General features: G+C 36.2%; 1 protein-coding gene across 5 annotated transcripts in view; it reads right to left on the reverse strand.

Annotated features, from left to right (window-relative positions):
* The window catches only part of NAALADL2 (N-acetylated alpha-linked acidic dipeptidase like 2), a 1369359-nt gene that overhangs the window by 585252 nt on the left and 757721 nt on the right, over nt 1-26386 (reverse strand). For all 5 annotated transcript variants that reach the window (XM_070802872.1, XM_070802828.1, XM_070802665.1 and 2 more), the window contains one exon: nt 21864-22014. In XM_070802872.1, coding sequence (XP_070658973.1) covers nt 21864-22014 — 151 coding nt within the window. The remainder of the gene's footprint in view (nt 1-21863; nt 22015-26386) is intronic.

Genomic DNA, 26386 nt, shown 5'->3' on the forward strand with positions numbered 1-26386 from the left:
ATCAGTCCTTCCAATGAATATTCAGGACTGATTTCCTTTAGGATGGACTGGTTGATCTCCTTGCTGTCCAATGGATTCTCAAGAGTCTTCTCCAACACCACAGTTCAAAAGCATCAATTCTTCAGCTCTTAGCTTTCTTTATAGTCCAACTCTCATATCCGTACATGACTACTGGAAAAACCATAGCTTTGACTAGACAGACCTTTGTTGGCAAAATAATGTCTCTGCTTTTTAATATGCTCCCTAGGTTGGTCATAACTTTTCTTCCAAGGAGCAAATGTCCTTTAATTTCATGGCTGCAGTCACCATCTGCAGTGATTTTGGAGCCCAGAAAAATAAACTTTGTCACTGTTTTACCATCTATTTCCCATGAAGTGATGGGACTGGATGCCACGATCTTAGTTTTCTGAATGCTGAGCTTTCAGCCAACTTTTTCACTCTCCTTTTTTACTTTATTCAAGAGGCTCTTAAGTTCCTCTTCACATTCTGCCATAAGGGTGGTGTCATCTGCATATCTGAGGTTATTCATATTTGTCCTGGCAATCCTGATTCCAGCTTGTGCTTCATCCAGCCTGGCATTTTGCATGATATACTCTGCATGTAAGTTAAACAAGCCAGGTGAAAATATACTGCCTTGACGTACTCCTTTCCCAATTTGGAACCAGTCTGTTGTTCCATATCCATTTCTAACTGTTGCTTCTTGACCTGCATACAGATTTCTCAGGAGGTGGGTCAGGTATTCCCATATCTTGAAGAATTTTCCAGTTTGTTGTGATCCACACAGTCAAAGGCTTTGGCATAGTCAATAAAGCAGAAGTAGATGTTTTTCTGGAACTCTAGCGCTTTTTTGATGTTTGCAATTTGATCTCTGGTTGCTCTGCCTTTTCTAAATCCAGCTTGAATTGCAAGTTCACAGTTCAGGTACTGTTGAAGTCTGGCTTGGAGAATTTCAAGCATTACTTTGCTAGCATGTGAGATGAGTGCAATTGTAGAAAAAAGTAACTTACATCTAATTAGGAACAGAGACTAATGAGCTACTGTAATAGATGTTGAATTCTGCATTTTTTGTTTATCTTCTTGAAGATGATAACAATTGTGGCATGTGGAAATTGTATCTCTTACCTCTGTTCATTTTTCATGATAAAATCAAAAAAGATTTTTCTCAACTTCCCCTTGTATTGCTAGGGTTGCAATAACAAAATATCATAGACTGAGTGACTTAAACAGCAGAAGGTTATATATTCTCATGGTTTTATAGGCTAGAAGTTGAAGATCAAGGTATCTGCAGGGTTGATTTCTTCAGAGCCTTCTCTCCTTAGCTTGTCGATGGCCATCTGCTTCCTGTGTCTTCTGTGCTTGTTTGTGTCCTATCTCCTCTTTTTAGAAGAACATGAAGCATATTGCATTTGGGTCCACCCTAGTACCCTCATTATAACTTAGTTACCCCTTTGAAGACCCGGTCTCTAAATACATTCTGAAGTACTATATCTTACTAGGAGTTAGTACTTCATCATAAGAATTTGGGGGGTGGGGATATGTTTCAGGCTGTAACACCTCTCAACTAACTAACTAACTAAATATATATATATTTTTATATATAAATTTAAATATATATTTAAATATAAATATATATATATTATATATAATATATAATTTATAATATATATATAAATATATATCTCTCTCTCACCTGGATTCTATCATCAAGTATATTGGAAAATCTCAGTTTTAATCTAAATAGTCATCATTTTTAAAAAAAGCATGCATGCTTAGTTGTGTCCAACTCTGTAACGCTGTGGACTCTAGCCCACCAAGCTCCTTTGTCCATGAAATTTTCCAGGTAAGAATACCAGAGTGGGTTGCCATTTCCTACTCCAGATCTTTCTGACCCAGGGATCGAACCCACATCTCTTGCATCTCTTGTGTTGGCAGACAGATTCTTTACCACAGCACCACCTGGGAAACCCAAAGTCATCACGACACCCAGTAAATACCTGTTGCCTTACATAGTTATTCATAGCAACCCCTTTTATTCTCATAGACCCTGGTTGGTCTATGTATGATATAATTACCCTGAGTCTAAAGAAAGTTTCTTGGTTTTATCCAGTTTTCACTAGTATACTAGAAGCATCCTAGGAAAACCAGTATCACTAAGGTTACTAAATAGTGAACTGGCCTGTGCTTACTTGATTTAATACTCATCAAAACTTTCTCTGAATATTTAAATGACTAAGACTTCACAGAGATACCATGGTAGCAACTCAAGTATGTTCATAGATCAGATGAATATGTCAATAAGATATGTTCTGAAATAATTGCCTTAAAAAACACATTATCTTTTTAGACTATTGCATGAAAATGTATACATCTGGATTATCTTAAAAACTGTCACTTGATCATTTTTCCCAAGATAAAATTGCATTTTCTATTTTGTCACTGAAATGGGAAAAAATCACCTGAGGGACTGGTTAGAGAAGAATGTTTACAAGTTTTGTTCGAATTTGTGTTTTAAAAAACAGATTTTTTAATGTGGTTAGCAATGAACCAGAACATATCATGCTGAGTAAAAGCTTAGTTGGGATACACTGATTTTCCCAGCTCTAGACTATACCAAAAATTCAATTGCAAATCTAATTACAACTTTAATTGTTAAACCATCAGCCAGATTATTTTTGTGTTGCTTGTTGTTTTGTATCCTGCTGACTCAGAAGCAGGTGTAGCTGCAGGTGTTAACTTTGCCATCACAGGTGACATAATCAGCCCTGCCCTTTCCTACTTTCTGTATTCCTTTTTACACTGTATCCTAAGCTACAAAGTCTGCAAAAGCTGAGATACAAGCCATACATCTCTAGGTAAGAACATAAAACTGAGGAAGGATTTGTGGCAGGAAGGGGAAGGGGTGGGTGCTTCAGGCCAGTGATTCCACTGAAGATTTGACTAAATAATAGTCTTGCCAGATGCTCCTCTCAAAAATGATCTATATGGTCAAATACATTTTAGAAACTTTCTTGACTAGAGCATTTTTGGAATTTTGTAAAACATATTACAATAACAGTAGGTTTAAAAGTTTTATAGTAAAAAAAAAAAAATGAATAGCTTAACCCTCCATTTTCTTAACATTTACTAAGTATACTTTTTTAATATTATCAAATCCAAAGCCTGAGGAATTAATGAGAAGGGTAGGGAGAAACGAGAAGAAAGGCTTGCAGGAACTCCTATGCTTAATAGGAAGCTATGAGGGTATTCCCTAATCCTATAGGGGTGTAAGCCCATAAGTCACAATCTTTGTGGATATTCAGGTGGTATTGCTTCATGTTACTCAGGTATCTAGAAAAGAAGGATCATTACCTGACTTATTTCCACCAGACAGAGCTAGTTTTACATGCAAAAGAGGTTCCAAAGTCAGGTTTTTAAGCAGTCCACATTTATACTCCTCAAAAGTCTGACACTGAGAAGGTTATCTCTCAGAAAAACATAATATTCCAAAGATTTAATTTTTCAATTCTCACTGAAAAATTTAGGGCCAAGTGGCTGTTGATAGGCAAAACACAAGTAGAGCACATTTTTTTTTTCATCCAAGATGCATCCTTCAAATGAAATCATATGGGACTGAAATTTACAATGCCAGCAGTTTGAAGCAAATGCAATAACACTTTAAAGTAGCATTACAAGATTTATTTTTACATACTTAAAATTCAAAAACTCTTCAGAGAATACTGGAAGTAGAAAATGTTTACTTTAGGAGCACTCAACTATGTTTTGGTTCAACACTAAACCATAAAAGAATTCATGAAGCATCCCCAACATGTGGTTCTTAGAGTCTGCTTTGTAAATAGATTTTAAATAATTCAAGTGGTAAAAACGACAAACAATCTTCAAGATTATATACAGAAACAGTCTCATGGATGATCTAAAACAGAAGATAACCACCAGACTTCGTATAAAATCACATTGTTTTAGCAATTTACTCTGTAGTGTTCATCCAGTAGGCTGCTCCTTAATGATGGAAGTCCTTTATAATAGCCACATGTGGCTACCGAGCATGTGAGATAAAAACACTATGACTACATTTTATGTTTTATTTAATTTTAATTAGTTTAATTTAAAATTAAATGGCCATACAGGGCTATTGGCTGCTATAATATGCAGTGTAGCTCTAGCGCTTCTAACTCATGACCACGAATGGAATTAAAGCCAGATTTCTGTGGTGGACATAGTAATGTCCTCTCCAGATGTTCCATGGTAATGTTCTATCCTGTCAAGGAACATTCTGTCAACCTGCTGCTATGAGGGCTATGAACATACAGCCACCAGCTGTTAAGACTTCGAAGTTGTCCTTAGTCACAGGAATCACTTTGCCAAGTGGAATACCATTCTTGGGGAAGCACACACATCCAAAGACTGATTTCAAAAGAGGCATATGGGTCTGTGCATTTGATCCACTAATGGTCAGTCCTGATAGACCATCTATTCCCAGTGGTGGCACTACTGTTCAGTCCACATTCCCCTCAGCCCCATCCCCCCTGCATCCCCCTCTTTCCCACAAGTGTTCATCTCTAGTAACTATTCTGCCACATACATAAATGCTCTGTCAGTACCTGCTTCTGGAGAGCCCAACCATTGGCAATCCCTAAGAATCAATACAAATTTTTAGAATAACAGCTAAATTTAAAAAAAAAAAAAAAAAATAGTACCTCTAGTTTACTTTCTCCACTTTTAGTCAAAATAGTCACTTGAAGTCCTTTCCAAAGAAATTAGGCAAGAAAGATAAATCAAAGAATCTGGATCAGAGAGAAAGAAGTATAAGTGTCTCTATTACAGATGTGTACTGTGCTAAGTCACTTCAGTCATGTCTGACTTTTTTCTATCCCATGGATTGTAGCCCTCCAGGCTCCTCTGTTCAAGGGATTTCCCAGGCAAGAATACTGGAATGGGTTGCCATTTCCTTTTCCAAGGAATCTTCCTGACCCAGGGATCAAGTCCATGTCTTCTGCATTGGAAGGCATGTTCTTTACTGCCGAGCCACCAGGGAAGGCCTGTTGCAGATCATATGATATATCTATATCTATCCCTTAAAACTTCTCCAAAATACTCTTACAATAACTAAAGTTATTCAATAAAGTTATAGAATATAAAATGAATACTGAAAAATCAGTTGTGTTTCTACACACTACCAATAAACTACTGGAAAGAAAAATTTCATTTATAAAGCTTCAAAAATAAAATAAACACTTAGAAATAAAGATCTATATTCTGAAAGCTATCAGGCACTGATAAAAGGAATGGAAAGAAATATAAAAAGACACAAATCAATAAAAAGTTAACCCACTTTCTTGGATTAGAATAATTAGTATTGCTAAAATATCCACAATACCCAAAGCAATCTACAGATTCAATGCAATCCCTGTAAAAATTCCTATAAAAATTCTAATGGCATTTTTTCACAGAAATAGAAGAAAGAACAGTAAAATTTGCATGGTACCACAAATAATCCCAAATAATCAAAGCAATCTTTTATAAAGAAAAGCAATCCTGGAGGTATCATATGCTCTGATTTCAAACTATACTACAAAGCCATAATAATCAATACAGTATGATACTGGCATAAAATTAGATACTTAAATCAATGGGACAGAATAGAGAATCCAGAAATAAGCACACATCTATAAAGTCAATTTATAACAATGGAGCCAAGAATAACAATGGGGGAAGGGTAGTCTTCCCAATAAGTGGTGCTGGGAAAATTAGATATCGATATACAAAAGAATGAAACTGGACTTTTGCTGTAAGCACCACCCACAAAAGTTAACTGAAAATTTTAAAAAAGACTTGAACACAAGACATGAAAATGTACAACAGTTAGAAGAACACATAGCAGGTAAATCTCTTTACAGTGGTCTTCACACTGATTTTTCAGATTTGACACTGAAAGCAAAGGCAATGAAAACAAAAATAAAGAAATGGAAGTACATCAAATTAAAAAGCCTTGCACAGCAAAAGAAATCTGCCAACTAATGAAAAGGCTATGTATTGAATAGGAGAAGTATTTAAAAACATATTGGTGAGGGACAGGGAAGCCTGGCGTGCTGTGATTCATGGGGTTGCAAAGAGTCGGACACGATTGAGCAACTGATCTGATCTGATCTGATCTGGTAAGGAGTGAATATTCAAAATATATAAGGAACTCATACAATTCAACAGCAAATAAAAAAAAAAGTCTGACTAAAAATGATAGAAGACGTCAAGAGACACTTTTCTAAAGAAGACAGGCGTGAGATCAATAGGTATAGGGCAAGATGCTCAGCATCATTAATTATTAGGGAAATGTAAATCAAAACCACAAATATGATATCATCTCATACCTGCTAGAATGGCTATTATCAAAAAGAAAATAAATGTGTTGATGAGGATGTGGAGAAAAGGCAACTCTCATATACTGTTAGCGCAAATGTTAACTGATTCAGCCACTATAAGAAACAATATGGAGGCCCCTAAAAAATTAAAAATACAATGACCATCTGACACAGCAATCTCACTTCTGTATATATATCACAAGGCAACAAAGCATTATTTTGAAAAGAGATTTCTATTCCTATGCTCATTGCAGCAATATTTATAATAGTCAAATTACAGAAACCACCTAAGTTTCAGTATAGATAAATTGATAATAAGTAGTGTTAAGGGGGAAAAAAAAAAGACTGCTATTGTTTTTATGTTCCCTTAATTGTTCAGTATTGAATGCAAAACTAGACTATATTGACCTTTATAATTTCACATATAACATTAGTTATATTAATGATATTTTCTCTAAAAAATATTTAATTTTGTCAGTAGGAAAATCTCTTCATACCATAGTTTATAGACTCTGACCACAGCAGATAAAAAAAGCATGAACATTGGCTGGAAAGGGTGAACTTAAGTGTTATGATCAGCATGGTATATTATTTCTCAGGTTTACTTCTATTCTTTTATATCCTCTATGCTCAGCTATTAAGTTCCTTGAAAAGGTGGGTTGTACTCATGATAGTAACAACAATTTGAATCTTTGAGAAACCTAATATGATGCTTCTATTTTACAATTTAAAGCTATCAACTATAAAGTCTAATAAAGTTCATAAAATGACAAGTTGTGAATATATTCCTCTAAAATAATTCACATATATTAATGGTTGAAAAATAAAACTTAGGGTCTTTTGTTCTTGTTGTTGTTGATTGTCCTTACTTTCTTTGTTTAGTTGATTCATTGTTCAATTTATTTAGTTTATAATATGCAATTTCCATTTTTATAGATAAGTGTACAAAACTACTCTGGAAGACAACTGGCAACTACAAACAATTTAATCTAAGTTTGTTCTGAGGTTATATTGATACAGTCTAAACCTGTAGATAAGTTTTATAATTTTACTGTCATATTTTATATTTCAACTTCAACATTACCCCCCCAAGCATATGTTGAATGTGTCAGGAAAACAAAGACAAACTTTGTTCATCACTGAATTTGAATCATAGATCTGATATCACACCAAACTGCAAATATCATTTGCCTAAGTTTAATAGCTGATGCCAAATTATACAGTGGAATTCCCATTATGTTAGAAGTTAGATAACCTTGGATTTTAAGGTGATTATGTTAGTCAAATCATTGATTGAGGCCAAGTTTCTCTAAGGATCAGTTTATTTGCCTATCAAGTTGGGCCAGTAAAAGCTGTCCTGTTGAAAGACGTTGTAAAGAATAAGTACCAAAAACATGTCAAACTAATTCAATCACTGTTTAAATTAACTTCTTATATGCAGTGTAACAGAAACGTATTTGTAAATTATTTTTTAAAGCAGTGGACTGTATTATCCTCTTAGAATCACCAATTTTTGTGAAAACTGATTTTTAAAGCAAAAAGACAAAAAAACCTGATTGTCTCTATTGACAGAATGTGTGTTAATTTAAAATAGAAAGTTCTGAGTACAATAATACGTAAAGAACATTCTGAGTATTACACAGTAGACTAATTTCCTAAGAATAATAATCAATCAAAAATGTCTCTGAAAACTATAATCTTAGACTTTTCGACAAACAGTTGGAAATTTTCAATTTTGTGGAACCAAGAAATCCATGGAAACTTATATTACCATTGTATTAAATAAACTTTAGATTTTTTTAAAGGAGTAGCTTGAATTTAAATAGTCTATTTTTTCAATATGTTGCAAATTAAACTTCTTAAAAAAATTCACATTGTTTAATAATGAGGCACTCTTTGAGTGGATCTAAGAATCAAGCTGAATAATATGTCATGTTAAATAGGAAGACTTTAGGAAATGTACAAGAACCACCAGTCACAGTAAAATAGTAAGAATACAGACACTTTTATTTTTTGCCAACTAAGTGACAAGGCATTTTATGCTGTGAATATCTAACACTCTGCTTTGACAACTAGGCACATATTTATATTTTTGCTTTTCTGGTTCAACATTGTCTCAGTTGATTTAGTGCCAACTCAAGTCAGTCTTTCAACATTTGTCCAGGTAACTGGACCAAGAACATCTGGTGAAGACTTGTCACGAATTACAGTGATATTCTTTATTCTTTGAATGGTTTTGGTCGGCAGAGGTGATGTTGAGCAGAGAGCAGGTAAACAACACGCAGATCCACTGAATTGTAACACTGGGAATATTAAATAAACTGTGTGGTTTGATACACTTCACTAGAGTAAAATGACTGAAACGATTTTCCTCTCCAGAATTTAAAACAAAAAGAAAAGCAAAACAGGATTATAACTAATAGAGAACATGGCACAGATATAAAGCTTTAAATCAGGATAGATTTTAGGAAATAAGGTGTAAGGAGAACCAAGTCTAAATCCAGATAAAAAGAAGTATCTTGTGTTTCAATTAAGTAGTAGTCCAGAGATTAACCAGGCAGTTATCTGGAGATGATAATAAATTTAAAATCAACTTTATGGCTTACAGAGTTTTCAGAAGCTACATTGTTAAGGGAAATAATATGGAAAGAAAACAGATTTCTAATTCTTAATACTATTTCTAGTCTTTCAGATGTCAGATAATCTTAATACTTAGAAATTGGGATAGGATTTTCTTTTCTTTCTTTCAACATAATGAAAATGGAATACTCCTTAATGATATCAATTTCTCACTTCTCTATTTTAAAGCTCACCCCATAGCTTTTTGATTCCCTCCATTTCAAGCCAAACCTTATGCCCCCAATTAATGATTTTAAGACAAGCACATTTTTTATTATAACTAACCACAGATATTATAAAAATAACCAGTTACTGTAAATGTCAGTTCTTATGCCTCATTTATCTGAGTCCCTAGATAATGTGATCAAGTTTCTTTTGCCTCAATTTTGAGAATAAAACTGTGCTACTTATACCCTAAAGCCTCTTAGAATTTTAAAAGTATATAGTTTTAGGGAATGAACTTTGCTTGAATTACAGTTTAATGCATTAAAACACTCCTGACAAGTTGGTGGAAGCACTTATGATAAAGTCTGATAGTTTGAACACTTAATCTTTGAAATATTTAATAAATTATCAAAGGAATAAGAGATTAGATTAGATTCTGATATCCTAATATCTTATATGTAATTTCAAAGATGTTTGAATCAATGCAATCTCTGATATTTTGAGTGGTAAAAGAGATGTGAGAGAGTTGACAAAAGCATTTAAGGAGGAAAAACTGTATGCAAGTGCTTTTTCTTAAAAAAAAAGGAGTTTTAATTAGGTTAATTAAAATTAGGATAAAACCTAGGATCAGAATCATCAGACAAGCAATCAGGGACCTAGAGATTATCATAATAAGTAAAGTGAGACAGAGAAAGACTAAAATCATGTGATCTAATTTATTTGAGGAACCTAATAAAAATGATAAAATGAACTTATTTACAAAACAAAGCAGACTCACACACCTGAAGATCAAACTTATGGTTACCAAAGGTGAAACACAGGATGAAGTAATAAATAAGGAGATTGAGACTGACATATACACACTACTATATAAACAATAGATAACTAACAAGGACCTACTGTATAGCAAAATGACTCTACTCAATATTCTGTAATAAACCATATGAGAAGAGAATCTGAAAAAGAATGGAGATATATATATATATATATATAATTCACTTTGTTGTATACTTGAAATTAACACAGCTATATAAATCAATTATACTTCAATAAAAACTTAAAAAAAAAAAAGAATAACTTGTTCACTCAACAAATATTTACTAATAGCCTGTTGAGTACAAAAATTTGATTGAGGATCAGGAATTCATTGTTCCCCAGTCCTGACTGGTGTGTAGGCAGCAATACAAGATGATGTGAAAGAACAGTATCATGGTGCCACAAAATTTAGGTCAATAGCCACAGTGGTCCAACTCAGATGTGGTAGATAAAGGATGTAAAGGTTCTCCGGCTCAGTGACTCTCAAAATTCAGTTGTATCAGAATTACTAAAAATGTGTTAGAACAGAGATAATTGGGACACTTCCTCAGAGTTTCTCTTTAATTATGAGGTACAGACCAGAATTTTGCATCCTCTTAAAAACAATCTTGTGAGATACGTATTAGTGTAATGCTTTTTATTGTGAAGAGAATAAGAGTCAGAGTAGTTAATTAACATGCCAAATGAAGCTAAATCCTCATTTATATTAAAAAGAATGATGAATCATCTTCTGTATTACAGGGACAAGGATTATTTTAAAACTTTTACTCTCTTCTCTGATTCTACAATAATCAATAAATATTTGGATATGCAAAGGCTCACTGAGCAGAACTATCTTACAAGAAGGCCAAGCATTTGTTTGAACAGTCGATTTAGATTATACATTGTAGCAAAGTGCATCAACATTTTTGTTTAAAAAAAAAAAAAGTACTTAAACCTACATAAAATTGTGGCATGCTTCCCAGAAATAAAAGGGAATGAAATACTAATAACTGCAACCATAAATAAATATCACAGACATTATATTGAGCAAAATAATCTGCACACAATAGAATATATACTTCATGTTTCCATTTAAATGAATTTTTAAAATTCTGTACCAATCTTGAGACTGGTGGTTAGCTAGGTTTGGTGATGAAGAGTTACTCTGAAGTGACCCAGAGAACTTTTGGAAATGATGGGAATGTTCTTATACTAAATAGGAATGGAAAGTACATGGCTGTATTCTTTCGCCCATTAAGATGTATCTGTTTCAGTTTATAAAAATTTTATCTGAAAAAATATGGTTATAAGGAGTGTGAGGGGATATACAGACAAAACAAAAATATTAGTATAATTGATGAAACTGGTTGAGATATACGGGAGGTTCATTTTACTATTCTCTTTATTTTGTATATATTAAAAAAAGAGAGACAGAGTTCAAAATAACAATGTGGGAAGATACGTCCTCTCAGATACACATCAACTCTACAACAACATGTGGAATAAATCTTATGAAAAGGGACCTGAACACTGGGTGTACGAAGACTCCACAACAAAGTGTAAAAGGACAGTTTTAAGATGAGTAGAGATACAATTTCATCAAGCGGAAAAAAATCATTTCAGAAAACCACAATTGGGAAGAATCACAAACAACTGGATCTTTAACCCAAGAAACAGGGATCAAGCTCCATATTAACCCTCCCAACCCTGAGATCCTGCACAGGAGAAAAAAGCCCACAAAATATCTGGCTTTGAAAACCAATGAGAAGTATGTGCAAGAAAACTACTGAACCCTCAGTTCAGTTCAGTTGCTCAGTCGTGTCTGACTCTTTGCGACCCCATGAACTGCAGCACGCCAGGCCTCTCTGTCCATCACCAACTCCTGAAGTTCACCCAAACTCACATCCATCAGGTTGGTGATGCCATCCAGCCATCTCATCCTCTGTTGTCCCCTTCTCCTCCTGCCTCCAATCCCTCACAGCATCAGAGTCTTTTCCAATGAGTCAACTTTTTGCATGAGGTGGCCAAGTATTGGAGTTTCAGCTTTAGCATCATTCCTTCCAAAGAACACCCAGAACTGATCTCCTTTAGGATGGACTGGTTGGATCTCCTTGCAGTCCAAGGGACTCTCTAGAGTCTTCTCCAACACCAAAGCTCAAAAGCATCAATTCTTCGGCGCTCAGCTCTCTTCACAGTCCAACTCTCACATCCATACATGACCACTGGAAAAACCGTAGCCTTGACTAGACGGACCATTGTTGGCAAAGTAATGTCTCTGCTTTTGAATATGCTATCTAGGCTGGTCATAACTTTCCTTCCAAGGAGTAAGTGTCTTTTAATTTCATGGCTGCAATCACCATCAGCAGTGATTTTGGAGCCCCCCAAAATAAAGTCTGACACCGTTTCCACTGTTTCCCCATCTACTCCCCATGAAGTGATGGGACCAGATGCCATGATCTTCGTTTTCTGAATGTTGAACTTTAAGCCAACTTTTTCACTCTCCTCTTTCACTTTCATCAAGAGGCTCTTTAGTTCTTCTTCACTTTCTGCCATAAGGTTGATGTCATCTGCATATCTGAGTTTATCGGTATTTCTCTCAATAATCTTGATTCCAGCTTGTGCTTCTTCCAGCCCAGCGTTTCTCATGATGTACTCTGCATAGAAGTTAAATAAGCAGGGTGACAATATACAGCCTTGACCTACTCCTTTTCCTATTTGGAACCAGTCTGTTGTTCCATGCCCAGTTCTAACTGTTGCTTCCTGACCTGCATACACATTTCTCAAGAGGCAGGTCAGGTGGTCTGGTGTTCCCATCTCTTTCATAATTTTGCACAGTTTATTGTGATCCACACAGTCAGAGGCCTAGGGAATGAAAAACAGAACCCTAGGGAATGAAAAACCTTTTGTTAAAGGGCTTGTCCACAGACTAACTTGATCTGAAAATCAGCACCAAACACATGAACTATAGGTAAAGGGGACCCACTTCCTAATCCTGAATTTTATGTCAGGGAGGAGGAAACTAGGTGGGATGCTCCCTGGGGACTGAGATACTGATGGAGACCATTTTGTGATCCCAGACTACCTTGATAATGTCAGCATTGAAAAGCAGTATTTTGGAATTCTCTCCATAAACTGTTAGAGACAGTGGGCATGGACCCACTGAGAGTCCTTTCTCTCCTAGCACCTAAGTCAGACTTCAGAAAAAATGTAAGGAAGAGTCCTCTTCACCAGTGTCCCACAGAAGCCACAAGACCCTCAGCTATTCCAAGGGCAAATCCCACATAAAAGCATCCCATAGCAGCCACCACTGGGCTCCACCAAAGGAGGAAGATGCAGAGTCCACATAGGTGACACTCCTTGATATCTGGCTCTGGAGTTGTTTGTCTGAGGCAGGATTGTATGTCTGAGCCTCACAGTATCTCATAAATAAGACCACTCCTTTAAGACTGGGAGAGATAGTTAACCCAATCTATAAAAATAGAAAATTAGACAAATTGAGGAGAAAGAGGATTATGTTCAAACTGAAAGAACAAAACAAAAATCTCAGAAAAGAACTAAAAGCAACAGAGGTAAGCAATCCGCTGATAAAGATTTAAAAGTAATGGTCAAGAATGATGCTTCACTGAATGTGGAAAAACAACGACTGAACAGAATGAAAGCCTCAACAAAGAGACAGAGAATATAAGAAGGTATCAAGAGAAGGTATAACAGACCAGAAGAGTTCACTAGAGGGATTAAACACTAGAGAGGACAGATCACTCAGCTGGAAGACAAAACAATGGAACTCAGTCAGAGCTGCAAAATGAAAGAAGAATTTTAAAAAAAGAAAATAGGGACTTTTGAAACAACAATGATCAGGATAATATTTATATTATTATTGGGGTCCCAGAAAGAAAAGTGAGAAAAAGAGCCAGAAATATTATTTAGGGAAATAGTGGCTGAAAATTCTCTAATCCAGGGAAGAAAACAGACATCAGGTCCAGAAAGCCCAGTTCAGTTCAGTTCAGTCGCTCAGTTGTGTCCGACTCTTTGCGACCCCATGAATCGCAGCACACCAGGCCTCCCTGTCCATCACCAACTCCCGAAGTTCACCCAGACTCATGTGCATCGAGTCGGTGATGCCATCCAGCCATCTCATTCTCTGTTGTCCCCCTTCTCCTTCTGCCCCCAATCCTCCACAGCATCAGGGTCTTTTCCAATGAGTCAACTCTTTGCAGAGTTGCAAATAGCATGAATCAAAAAAGACACGTATGAAGATACAATTAAAATTGTAAAAGTTAAGGATAAAGAGAAACTTCTAAAAGCAGCAAGAGAACACAACTTTATGCTTACAAGGGAAATCCCATAAGAATATTTGTAGATTTTTCAGTAAGAACCTTACATGCTAGTAGGAAGTGGTGTGCTATATCCATCATGCAGAAAGAGAAAAAACTTTCAACCCCAAATTCTCTACCCAGCAAAGTTAACATTCAGAATTGAAGGAGAGATCAAGGCTGTACCAGCTAAGCAAAAACTAAAGGATTTCATCACCACTAAACTGGTCCTGCAAGAAATATTAAAGGGATTTCTTTAAGTTCAAAGGAAATGACATTAGTTAATATGAAAATATATGAAAGAAAAAAAATACCTTATTGGAAAAGGTAAATATATAGCAAAGTTCATAAAATAATTGTTAATAAGGTAGATATAAGAATTACAAGAAAAAAAGTAGTAAAATTAGCTAAAATTACAATAATTAAAAGACACATAAAATAAAGATGTAAAATGTATCATCAAAAATATAAAATGTGTATGTGCTGGGGAGAGAGTAGAAAGACAAAGTTTTGAAATGTGTTTAAATTTAAGTTGCTACCAACTTAAAATAAGCAACACTCACAAGAATGTTATATGTAAATTTCACAGTAACCCAAGGAGGTCAAAAAATTATTGCAAGTATACAAAGGAAAATGAGAAAGAAATCTAAATATAACACTAAAGAAAGAATCCAATACACAAGGAAAGAGAGAAAAAGAAAAAAGATAACAGAATCACAATAAATACGTGTGTGTGTGTGTGTATTCTTAGTCATGTCTGACTCTTTGTGACCTCAAGGACTATAGCCTGCCAGGCTCCTCTGTCCATGGGGATTTTCCAGGCAAGAATACTAGAGAGGGTTGCCATGTCCTACTCCAGGGGATTTTCCCATACCAGGGATCAAACCCAGGTTTCCCACATTGAAGGCAGATTCTTTACTGTCTGAGCCAGCAGGGGAATCCAAGAATACTGGAGTGGGTAGCCTGTCCCTTCTTCAGGGGATCTTCCTGATCCAGGAATTGAACTGCAGTTTCCTGCATTGCAGATGGATTCTTTACTAGTTGAGCTACCAGGGAATCCCCCAAAAGTACATACCCATCAGCAATTACTTAAAATGCAAACAAACTAAAGGAACTAATCAAAAGATGGAGTGGAAAAATGGATAAAAAACAGGACCTATCTATTTGCTGCCAACAAAAGACTCACTTTATAAGAAAGGACACACCCAGACAGAAAATGAAGGAATGGAAAAAATATATTTCATGCACATAGAAATTAAAAGAAAACTGCAGTAGCTATTCTCATATTAGACAAAAATAGACTTTAAACAAAGACTGTAAGAAATGACGTAGAAGAGCATTACATGATAATAAAAAGGTAAATCCAGCAAAAAAAATACTGAAACCCAACAGAAGAGCAACATTCAGAAAACTAAGATAGTGGCATCTGGTCCCATCACTTTATGGCAGATAGATGAGGAAACAACGGAAACAGTGATAGACTTTATTATTTTTTTTTGGGGGGGGGGGGTCCAAAATCATTGCAGATGGTGACTGCAGCCATGAAATTAAAAGACACTTGCTCCTTGGAAGAAAAGCTATAACCAATGTAGACAGCATATTAAAAAGCAGAGACATTACTTGGCTAACAAAGATCTGAGTAGTCAAACTAGCATTTTTCCAGTAGTCATGCATGGATGTGAGAGTTGGACTGTAAAGAAAGCTGAGCACCAAAGAATTGATGCCTTTGAACTGTGGTGTTGGAGAAGACTCTTGAGAGTCCCTTGGACAACAAGGAGATCCAACCAGTCAATCCTAAGGGAAATCAGTCCTGAATATTCATTGGAGGGACTGATGATAAAGCTGAAACTCCAATACTTTGGCCACCTGATGTGAAGAACCAACTCATTGGAATAGACTCTGATGCTGAAAAAGATTGAAAGTGGGAAGAGAAAGTTATGACAGAGGATGAGATGGTTGGATGGCATCACCAACTCAATGGAAATGCATTTGAGTAAATTCTAGGAGTTGGTCATGGACAGGGAAGCCTGGCATGCTGTAGTCCATGGGGTCGCAAAGAGTCAGACACGACTGAGCAACTGAACTGAACTGAAGAGCACCAAGATACAAAAGAAAGTATTTTTGATCTTAAAGGGAAAATTTTAAAGCAAGACAATAATAGTAGGGGACTTTAACCCCCTTCCTACCTCAATGAATATATTATCCAGACCAAAAAAAAAAATCAATGTGAAAACATTAAATTTAAATAATACATTAGATAAGATGAACTTAATAGATATACAGCATTCCATCCAAAAGCAAAAGAATATACATTCTTCTTAAGTACACATGGAACATTTTCTCAGATAGATCACATGTTGGGTCACAAACTGCATTTCAATAAACCAAAGAAAAACTTCCTCCAACTGTAATGGTATAAAGGAGTCTTTGAAAAAAGCAAAAAAAAAAAAAAAAAAAAAAAAAATCTAGAGGCAAATGCAAATAGAAATACAACATACCAAAATCTATGGAATTCAACAAAAAATTCTTCTAAAAGGGAAGTTCATAATAATTCAGGCTTCCATCAAGAAACAACTACAAAAATACCAAATAAACAATCTAACTTTATACCTAAAGGAACTAGAAAAAGAATAAATGAAGCCCACAATTAACAGAAAGAAGAGAATAATAAAGATCAGACAGAAGTAAATCAAAGAGAGACAAAAAATAAAGTGGGAAAGATCAATGAGACTAACAGCTGGTGATTAGAAAAGATAAAATCTACAAATCTTTAGCTAGACTAACCAAAAAAAAAAGAGAGAGAAAGAAAAGAAAGAGGATAAATAAATAAAATTAAAAAATGAAAGAGAAGTTATAAATGTAACCACATAAATTTGAAGGATAAAATGAGACCACTACCAATAATTAAATACCAACAGTTTGACAACCATGGATAAATTCCTAGAAACAAAAAATCTTCCAAGAAGGAAAAATAAAGAAACAGGAAATCTGAACAGAAGTTACCAAGAAGGAGACTGAGACACAAATTAGAAAATCTCACAACAAACAAAAGCTGAGGCCCAGAGAGATGGCTTCTTTGGCAAACTCTACAAAACACTCCAAGAAGATTTAATACTTATTCTTCTCTCAATATTAACACAAAATATTCAAAGATGACTTAATACTTTTCTTCCAAAAATTGAGGAGGAGGAAAACATTCCAAAGCATTTACAAGGCCAATATTTCCCTAATATTAAAACCAGCCAAGGACACCACAAAAATGAAACATGCATGCCACTATCTTCAATATCTACAGATACAAAAATCTTCAACAAATTATTAGCAAGTCAAATCCAACAAAACATTAAAAATATGTACATCTTGATCAAGTGGGATTTATTCCAGGGAAGCAAGGGTGATTCAACATCTACAGAAAATCCATGTAATACATCACGTTAACAAAATGAAGAATCAGAATTATAAGATCATCTCAACAGATGCAGAAAAAGCATTTGACAAAATACAACACTCTTTTAACTGCTAATAAAGTGGGTATAGAGAGAATATACCTCAAATAGTAAAGGCCATGTATGGCAAATACACAGCTAATAACACACTCACTGATGAAAAATTAAAAGAGTTTTTCCCCTAAAATCAGGAACAGGGATGCCCACTCTTGCCACTTTTATTCAACATAGTACTGAAAGTACTAGCTACAGCAATTAAGCAAGAAAAGAAATAAAATTCTCTCAAATCTGAACTGAAAAAGAAAACTGTCTTATAATATAATGAAATATAATGTCATCTGCAGATGACATTGTATTATACATAGAAAATCCTAAATACCCTACCAGAAAGATGTGAGAATTAAAAACTAAATTCACTAAAGTTACATGTTACAAAATCAATATACAGAAAGCTGTGACATTTCTATACATTAATAATGAACTATCAGAAACAGAATTAAGAAAACAATCTTTTACAATTCAGTTCAGTTCAGACGCTCAGTTGTGTCCAACTCTTTATAATGCCATGGACTGCAGCATGCCAGGCCTCCCTGTCCATCACCAACTCCCAGAGCTTACTCAAACTCATGTCCATCGAGTCAGTGATGCCATCTAACAACTCATCCTCTGTCGTCCCCTTCCCCTCTGGCTTTCAATCTTTCCTAGCATCAGAGTCTATTCTAATGAGTCAGTTCTTCGCATCAGGTGGCCAAAGTATTGGAGCTTCAGCTTCAGCATCATTCCTTCTAATGAATATTCAGGACTGATTTCCTTTAGAATGGACTGGTTGGATCTCCTTGTTGTCCAAGGGACTCTCAAGAGTCTTCTCCAACACCACAGTTCAAAAGCATCAATTCTTTGGTGCTCAGATTTCTTTATAGTCCAACTCTCATATCCATACATGACTGCTGGAAAAACCATAGCTCTGACTAGATGGACTTTTTTGGCAAAGTAATGTCTCTGCTTTTTAATATGCTGTCTAGGTTGGTTATAGTTTTTCTTCCAAGGAGCAAGCATCCTTTAATTTCATGGCTGCAGTTACCATCTGCAGTGATTTTGGAGCCCAAAATAATAAAATCACTCACTGTTTCCATTGTTTCCCCATCTATTTGCCATGATATGATGGAAACAGATGCCATGATGTTGGTTTTCTGAACGTTGAGTTTTAAGCCAACTTTTTCACTCTCCTCTTTCACTTTCACCAAGAAGCTCTTTAGTTCTTCTTCGCTTTCTGCCATAAGGGTGGTGTCACCTGCATATCTGATGTTATTGATATTTCTCCTGGCAATTTTGATTCCAGCTTGTGCTTCATCCAGCCCCATATTTTGCATGATGTACTCTGCATATAATTTAAATAGCAGGGAAACAATATACAGCCTTGATGTACTCCTTTCCCAATCTGGAACCATTTACAATTACAATTTACATCAAAATAATAAAATACTTAGGGAATAAATTTAGCCAAGTACATGAAGGATTTGTACACTGAAAACTGTAAGACGTTGATGAAATAAGAAGACATAAATTAACGAAAAAATATTCTGTGTTCATAGATTGGAAAAATTAATATTATTAAGATGCTCATACTATGCAAAGCAATCTGCATATTCAATGCAATTTATATCAAAATTCCAATGTCCTATCTCACAGAAATAGAACAAACAATTCTAAAACTTCTATGAAAACGCCCAAAAAAACCCTGAATAGACAAAACAAACTTGAGGAAGAAGTAAAAATTGGAGATATCATATGTGCTGATTTCAAGCTATACTACCAAGTGATGGCAATCAAAACAGTATGATACTGACATAAAACCACACACACAGGTCAATGGAACAGAACTGAGATCTCAGAAATAAACCCATCCATATATGGACAATTGATTTACAACAAAGGATCAAAGAACAAACAACGGGCTAATTATAGTTTCTGTGACAGAGTGGGTAAAACTGAACATTCACCAGCAGAAGAATCTTACACCACATATAAAAATTAACTCAAAATGCGTTAAGAACTTGTATATATAACCTAAACCATAAAATTCTTCAGAGAAAATATTGGCAGTTAACTCACTAACCTCAGTCATTTTATTATTATGTCTTTTGTTGATCTGCTCCAAAAACAAAAGGAACCAAAAATAAAAATAAACAAAAGGGACCATATTGAACTAAAAAGGTACTGGACATGAAAGAAACCATCATCAAAATGAAAAGGCAACCCACTGAATGGAGATTTTTGCAAATCATATAACTGATAAGGGGTTAATATCCAAAATATATAAATGACCCATGCAACACAACAATACAGAAAACAAACAACTCAAATCAAAAATGGCCAGAGAGTCTAAATATTTGCATACATTATTTGCAACATTTTTTTGAGTTGAAGTTATTTCAAATTAAAAATTATTTTAAAAAATCATGCTGAGATTCTCAAGACAATGGCCAGCACTTTGCTAGAGATGACTGAATTCTACATTTATTAAATGACCTAAGTCAAAAATATATAAATAGTAACTGTTGACAATGAGGCAATTTACCAGCTTAAGCAAAGTATTCATCAGCATCTGCTTTTCAGTAGCGCTGTAGAACAGTGCCTTGCAGCAGAGTTAGCTGCTACATGCAACCTCCTGATACTGAGGCAGTACAACCCAAGGCAATCAGAGCATTTGCAAATGAGAGGGCTTAACTGACATTTTTGGTGAGGTCTGAGAATTGTAGATGGATATCTATTAATTTTAACTTGAAAATTGCAAGAATGAGAGTGAACTGTACAAACTACAGAACAGTGAGTTCCCAGAGAAAATTCTTACATGGATTATTAAAGGGGTGTTTTAGTAGACAAAGTAGTACTTAACAAACCCAACAAAATTCATAAAATTATAATTCATATTTGATTTAATTTACTTCCTTCTTGGAGAAAGTTATTAATTGGTAAAGTTAATTATATACAAAGGGAAGTTAGACTTAAGAAAGATGCTTTTAGTCTTTTGTTATATCTTGTGGAAAACAAAGAAAATATTGATGGGACACATGGATAATTACATGAATTTTTTATTAGCTTAATTCCTGACTGAAGCATCACAGTTAATGGGTTAGTATTACCCTGGAAGGAGGTTCAAAGAGCTTTTCCTCTGCCAAGCTTGTGCATACAGAATATTTGTCAATGACACATTAGACAGAAGTTCAATGATGCAGTGAGCACCTGCCAAAATCACAGTTGTTTCTCTTTGCCACATGACCCCCACTGTAATAAACACAGCTTGCTGGGAAAGAAAAGGATGTTTGATGCAAAATAGCCACGTCTATGCTGCCAAGTGGCTGGACAAACAAATGAGAGCCCTTCTTTTAGGGAGCCAGAGAATTTAATCATGTCAACTCTAGTCCTATCCAGCATTATTTCCCATAGCTTCAGGGCTTCCCTGAGAGCTCAGTTCGTAAAGAATCCAGCTGCAATGCAGGAGACCCCAGCGATTCCTGGGCTGGGAAGATCCGCTGGAGAAGGGATAGACTACCCACTCCAGTATTCTTGGGCTTCCCTTGTGGCTCAGCTGGTAAAGAATTCACCTGCAATGTGGGAGACCTGGGTTCAATCCCTGGGTTGGGAAGATCCTCTGGAGAAAGGAAAGGCTACCCACTCCAGCAGGTATTTTGGCTTAGAGAATTCCATGAACAAAGAATCAGACACAACTGAGCAACTTTCACTTTCATTTTTCACAGACACCTAACTTGAGCATGTGTAGCCCTAGACTCTGGGCTTCAAGTTATGACAATAACTCCAAAATCATAGGTATTTCATGCTTCTAGGTAGATGCATGTGTTTTCCATCTATATGGAGTACTTGTCCCACATGGTGTTAATTTATCTTATCAGTCCATCAATAACACTTAAAATGTTTTCTCTCTGTTTACTATACTGTAAGTTATTGAGACAAAAATCTATTACAGACTTTTTCAAGTTTTATTCTGGGGCAGTCTATAATTTTGAGAAGATAAAACATTTATTTTTTGAAATATGGAATGGTAAGAATTCTTCAACTTTATTATTTTTTAATTACTTTAGGTAACATGTACTTATAAATTGCAACCTTATAATGCTTACAAGAATAATAAGGATTAATAGTAAACTTACCAATACTTGGATAACCGGGTGTAGAAGGGTCTCCTCCTGGATTCAGTGATACCATGAAGGTATTATAGCTAAGATTTGCAGTCTTTGGTAAATCACAAGGATCAATATATAGAAGAACACCTCCAAATCCAGTTTTTTCCAATAAGGAAAGCTAAAAGAAGAGAACAAATTTTTAAAAATATTTTCATATGCATTATTAGTTCATATACTGCCACTTTATAAAGTCACTACAATTAGATGACTCTCTTTACTACTTTTATTTTCTTGTAAAATAGGCACATTTCAGATATCCTCATTATCAAATCTCAGACAGAGTTATCCTACTGGCTTCTTCCTTTTTCCTCTATTCAACAATATTCAAGCTGCATTCCTATAATGTTTATATTTTATTCCAGTGACTGTATTTAGAATTTCTTCACTTTTCAGTTGTCCACATACATCTAGAAGTTTTCACTTCTGTGAGAGCAACAAAAGATCTACCACGGACAAAGTTCCATTGCAAAAGGAGAACTGTTCTGACTGCTATCGTGTCCTTCCTGAGAGCAGAAGACACCTACAGGACCTTGATATATTTCCTCTAGGACTGAGCCTGTCACACGAGTTGCTAAAATGTTGAAATACTTTCACACTGGCAAACAGCCACTTCCCTGATCCTCCTGAGAGCTCCCACTGTACTAGTCATTCTGGTCTCTGCCCTGGATGTTCCAGCCAGATGTCTAAGACAGAGCAACTAATAGGCATATACAGAACCAAATGAGGTGCCTTCTTCTGAATGGTCAGGTCCTGTTCTGTCTCTATCATTAAATACTTTGAAAATAGCCCGATTACCTCATATGAACATATTTCACTCAAAGGTTCCTCTCTGTTCTTCTTTACTAATAGAAAAGTAATAGGCAGATGAACTTGTCATTCCAGGTTCTCTTGTTTTAACTTGTTAAACTATATTTTTAGGGCAAAGAACTTATTAATCTTTGCATGACTACTATGATTTATACAGTAATGATCATGATTTGCAAGACATGTTTATTTCCCACTAAAGAGGAAAAGTAATTAGGGGGGACTAGGGAATAATGACTGGTGATAGAAGCAAGGTCCGATGCTGTAAAGAGCAATATTGCATAGGAACCTGGAATGTCAGGTCCATGAATCAAGGCAAATTGGAAGTGGTCAAACAAGAGATGGCAAGAGTGAATGTCGATATTCTAGCAATCAATGAACTCAAATGGACTGGAATGGGTGAATTTAACTCAGATGACCATTATATCTACTACTACAGGCAGGAATCCCTCAGAAGAAATGGAGTAGCCATCATGGTCAACAAAAGAGTCTGTAATGCAGTACTTGGATGCAATCTCAAAAATGACAGAATGATCTCTGTTCGTTTCCAAGGCAAACCATTCAATATCACAGTAATCCAAGTCTATGCCCCAACCAGTAACGCTGAATAAGCTGAATTTGAACAGTTATATGAAGACCTACAAGACCTTTTAGAACTAACTCCCAAAAAAGATGTCCTTTTCATTATAGGGGACTGGAATGCAAAAGTAAGAAGTCAAGAAACACCTGGAGTAACAGGGAAATTTGGCCTTGGAATACGGAATGAAGCAGGGCAAAGACTAATAGAGTTTTGCCAAGAAAATGCACTGGTCATAGCAAACACCCTCTTCCAACAATACAAGAGAAGACTCTACACATGGACATCACCAGATGGTCAACACTGAGATTATATTGATTATGTTCTTTGCAGCCAAAGATGGAGAAGCTCTATACAGTCAACAAAAACAAGACCAGGAGCTGACTGTGGCTCAGATCATGAACTCCTTATTGCCAAATTCAGACTGAAATTGAAGAAAGTAGGGAAAACCACTAGACCATTCAGGTATGACCTAAATCCCTTATGATTATACAGTGGAAGTGAGAAATAGATTTAAGGGCCTAGATCTGATAGATAGAGTGCCTGATGAACTATGGAATGAGGTTCGTGACATTGTATAGGAGACAGGGATAGAGACTATCCCCATGGAAAAGAAACGCAAAAAAGCAAAATGGCTGTCTGGAGAGGCCTTACAAATAGCTGTGAAAAGAAGAGAAGCGAAAAGAAAATGAGAAAAGGAAAGATATAAGCATCTGAATGCAGAATTGAAAAGAATAGCAAGAAGAGATAAGAAAGCCTTCTTCAGTGATCAATGCTAAGAAATAGAGGAAAACAACAGAATGGGAAAGACTAGAGATCTCTTCAAGAAAATTAGAGATACCAAGGGAACATTTCATGCAAAGATGGGCTCGATAAAGGACAGAAATGGTATGGACCTAATGAAGCAGAAGATATTAAGAAAAGGTGGCAAGAATACACAGAAGAACTGTACAAAAAGATCTTCACAACCCAGATAATCATGATGGTGTGATCACTGACCTAGAGCCAGACATCCTGGAATATGAAGTCAAGTGGGCCTTAGAAAGCATCACTACGAACAAAGCTAGTGGAGATGATGGAATTCCAGTGAAGCTATTTCAAATCCTGAAAGATGATGCTGTGAAAGTGCTGCACTCAATATGCCAGCAAATTTGGAAAACTCAGAAGTGGCCACAGGACTGGAAAAGGTCAGTTTTCATTCCAATGCCAAAGAAAGGCAATGCCAAAGAATGCTCAAACTATCACACAATTGCAATCATTTCACACAGTAGTAAAGTAATGCTCAAAAGTCTCCAAGCCAGGCTTCAGCAATACGTGAACTGTGAACTTCCAGATGTTCAAGCTGGTTTTAGAAAAGGAAGAGGAACCAGAGATCAAATTGCCAACATCTGCTGGATCATGGAAAACGCAAAAGAGTTCCAGAAAAACATCTATTTCTGCTTTATTGACTGCCAAAGCCTTTGACTGTGTGGATTACAACAAACTGTGGAAAATTTGACAGAGATGGGAATACCAGACCACCTGACCTGCCTCTTGAGAAATCTGTATGCAGGTCAGGAAGCAACAGTTAGAACTGGACATGAAACAACAGACTGATTCCAAATAGGAAATGGAGTATGTCAAGGGTGTATATTGTCATCCTGCTTATTTAACTTATATGCAGAGTACATCATGAGAAACGCTGGACTGGAAGAAGCACAAGCTGGAATCAAGATTGCCAGGAGAAATATCAATAACCTCAGATATGCAGATGACACCACCCTTATGGCAGAAAGTGAAGAGGAACTCAAAAGCCTCTTGATGAAAGTGAAAGTGGAGAGTGAAAAAGTTAGCTTAAAGCTCAACATTCAGAAAAGGAGGATCATGGCATGCGGTTCCCATCACTTCATGGGAAATAGATGGGGAAACAGTGGAAACAGTGTCAGACTTTATATTTTTGGGCTCCAAAATCACTGCAGATGGTGATTGCAGCCATGAAATTAAAAGACACTTACTCCTTGGAAGGAAAGTTATGACCAACCTAAATAGCATATTCAAAACCAGAGACATTACTTTGTCAACAAAGGTCTGTCTAGCCAAGGCTATGGTTTTTCCTGTGGTCATGTATGGATGTGAGAGTTGGACTGTGAAGAAAGCTGAGTGCCGAAGAATTGATGCTTTTGAACTGTGGTGTTGGAGAAGACTCTTGAGAGTCCCTTGGACTGCAAGGAGATCCAACCAGTCCATTCGGAAGGAGATCAACCCTGGGATTTCTTTGGAAGGAATGATGCTAAAGCTGAAACTCCAGTACTTTGGCCACCTCATTTGAAGAGTTGACTCATTGGAAAAGACTCTGATGCTGGGAGGGATTGGGGGCAGGAGGAGAAGGGGATGACAGAGGATGAGATGGCTGGAGGGCATCACTGACACGATGGACGTGAGTCTGAGTGAACTCCGGGAGTTGGTGATGGACAGTGAGGCCTGGCGTGCTGCGATTCATGGGGTCGCAAAGAGTCGGACACGACTGTACGACTGAACTGAACTGAGGGAATAATGGAAACTATGACTAAGTCATACTGAGTGTAGACAGTTGCTGCTTATTGTGTGACTCTAATTAACACCTATGTTTCACTTCCCATTTACTGCTTCTTTTGTTTATTGAGTTTTACAGTGGACTAAGCAAGGCTTCCCAGGTGGCTCAGTAGTAAAATAAATAAATAAAAATTGCAGTCCATGGGGTCGCGAAGAGTCGGACATGACTGAGCGACTTCACTTTCACTTTTCACTTTCATGCATTGGAGAAGGAAATGGCAACCCACTCCAGTGTTCTTGCCTGGAGAATCCTGGGGACAGGGGAGCCTGGTGGGCTTCTGTCTGTGGGGTCGCACAGAGTTGGACACGACTGAAGCAAATTATCAGCAGCAGCAGCAGGCAATGCAGGAGACATAGGAGATGTGGGTTCTACCCCTGGGTCAGGAATATCCCCTGGAGAAGGGAAATGGCAACGCACTCCAGTATTCTTGCTTGGAAAACCCCATGGACAGAAGGGACCGGTAGGTTACAGTCCATGGGGTTGCAAAGAATCAGACATGACTGAATATGCATGCAAGCAAGGCATCAATTGGGTCTC

Source organism: Bos indicus, chromosome 1 (assembly GCF_029378745.1).
Source record: "Bos indicus isolate NIAB-ARS_2022 breed Sahiwal x Tharparkar chromosome 1, NIAB-ARS_B.indTharparkar_mat_pri_1.0, whole genome shotgun sequence".
Taxonomy (NCBI): domain Eukaryota; kingdom Metazoa; phylum Chordata; class Mammalia; order Artiodactyla; family Bovidae; genus Bos; species Bos indicus.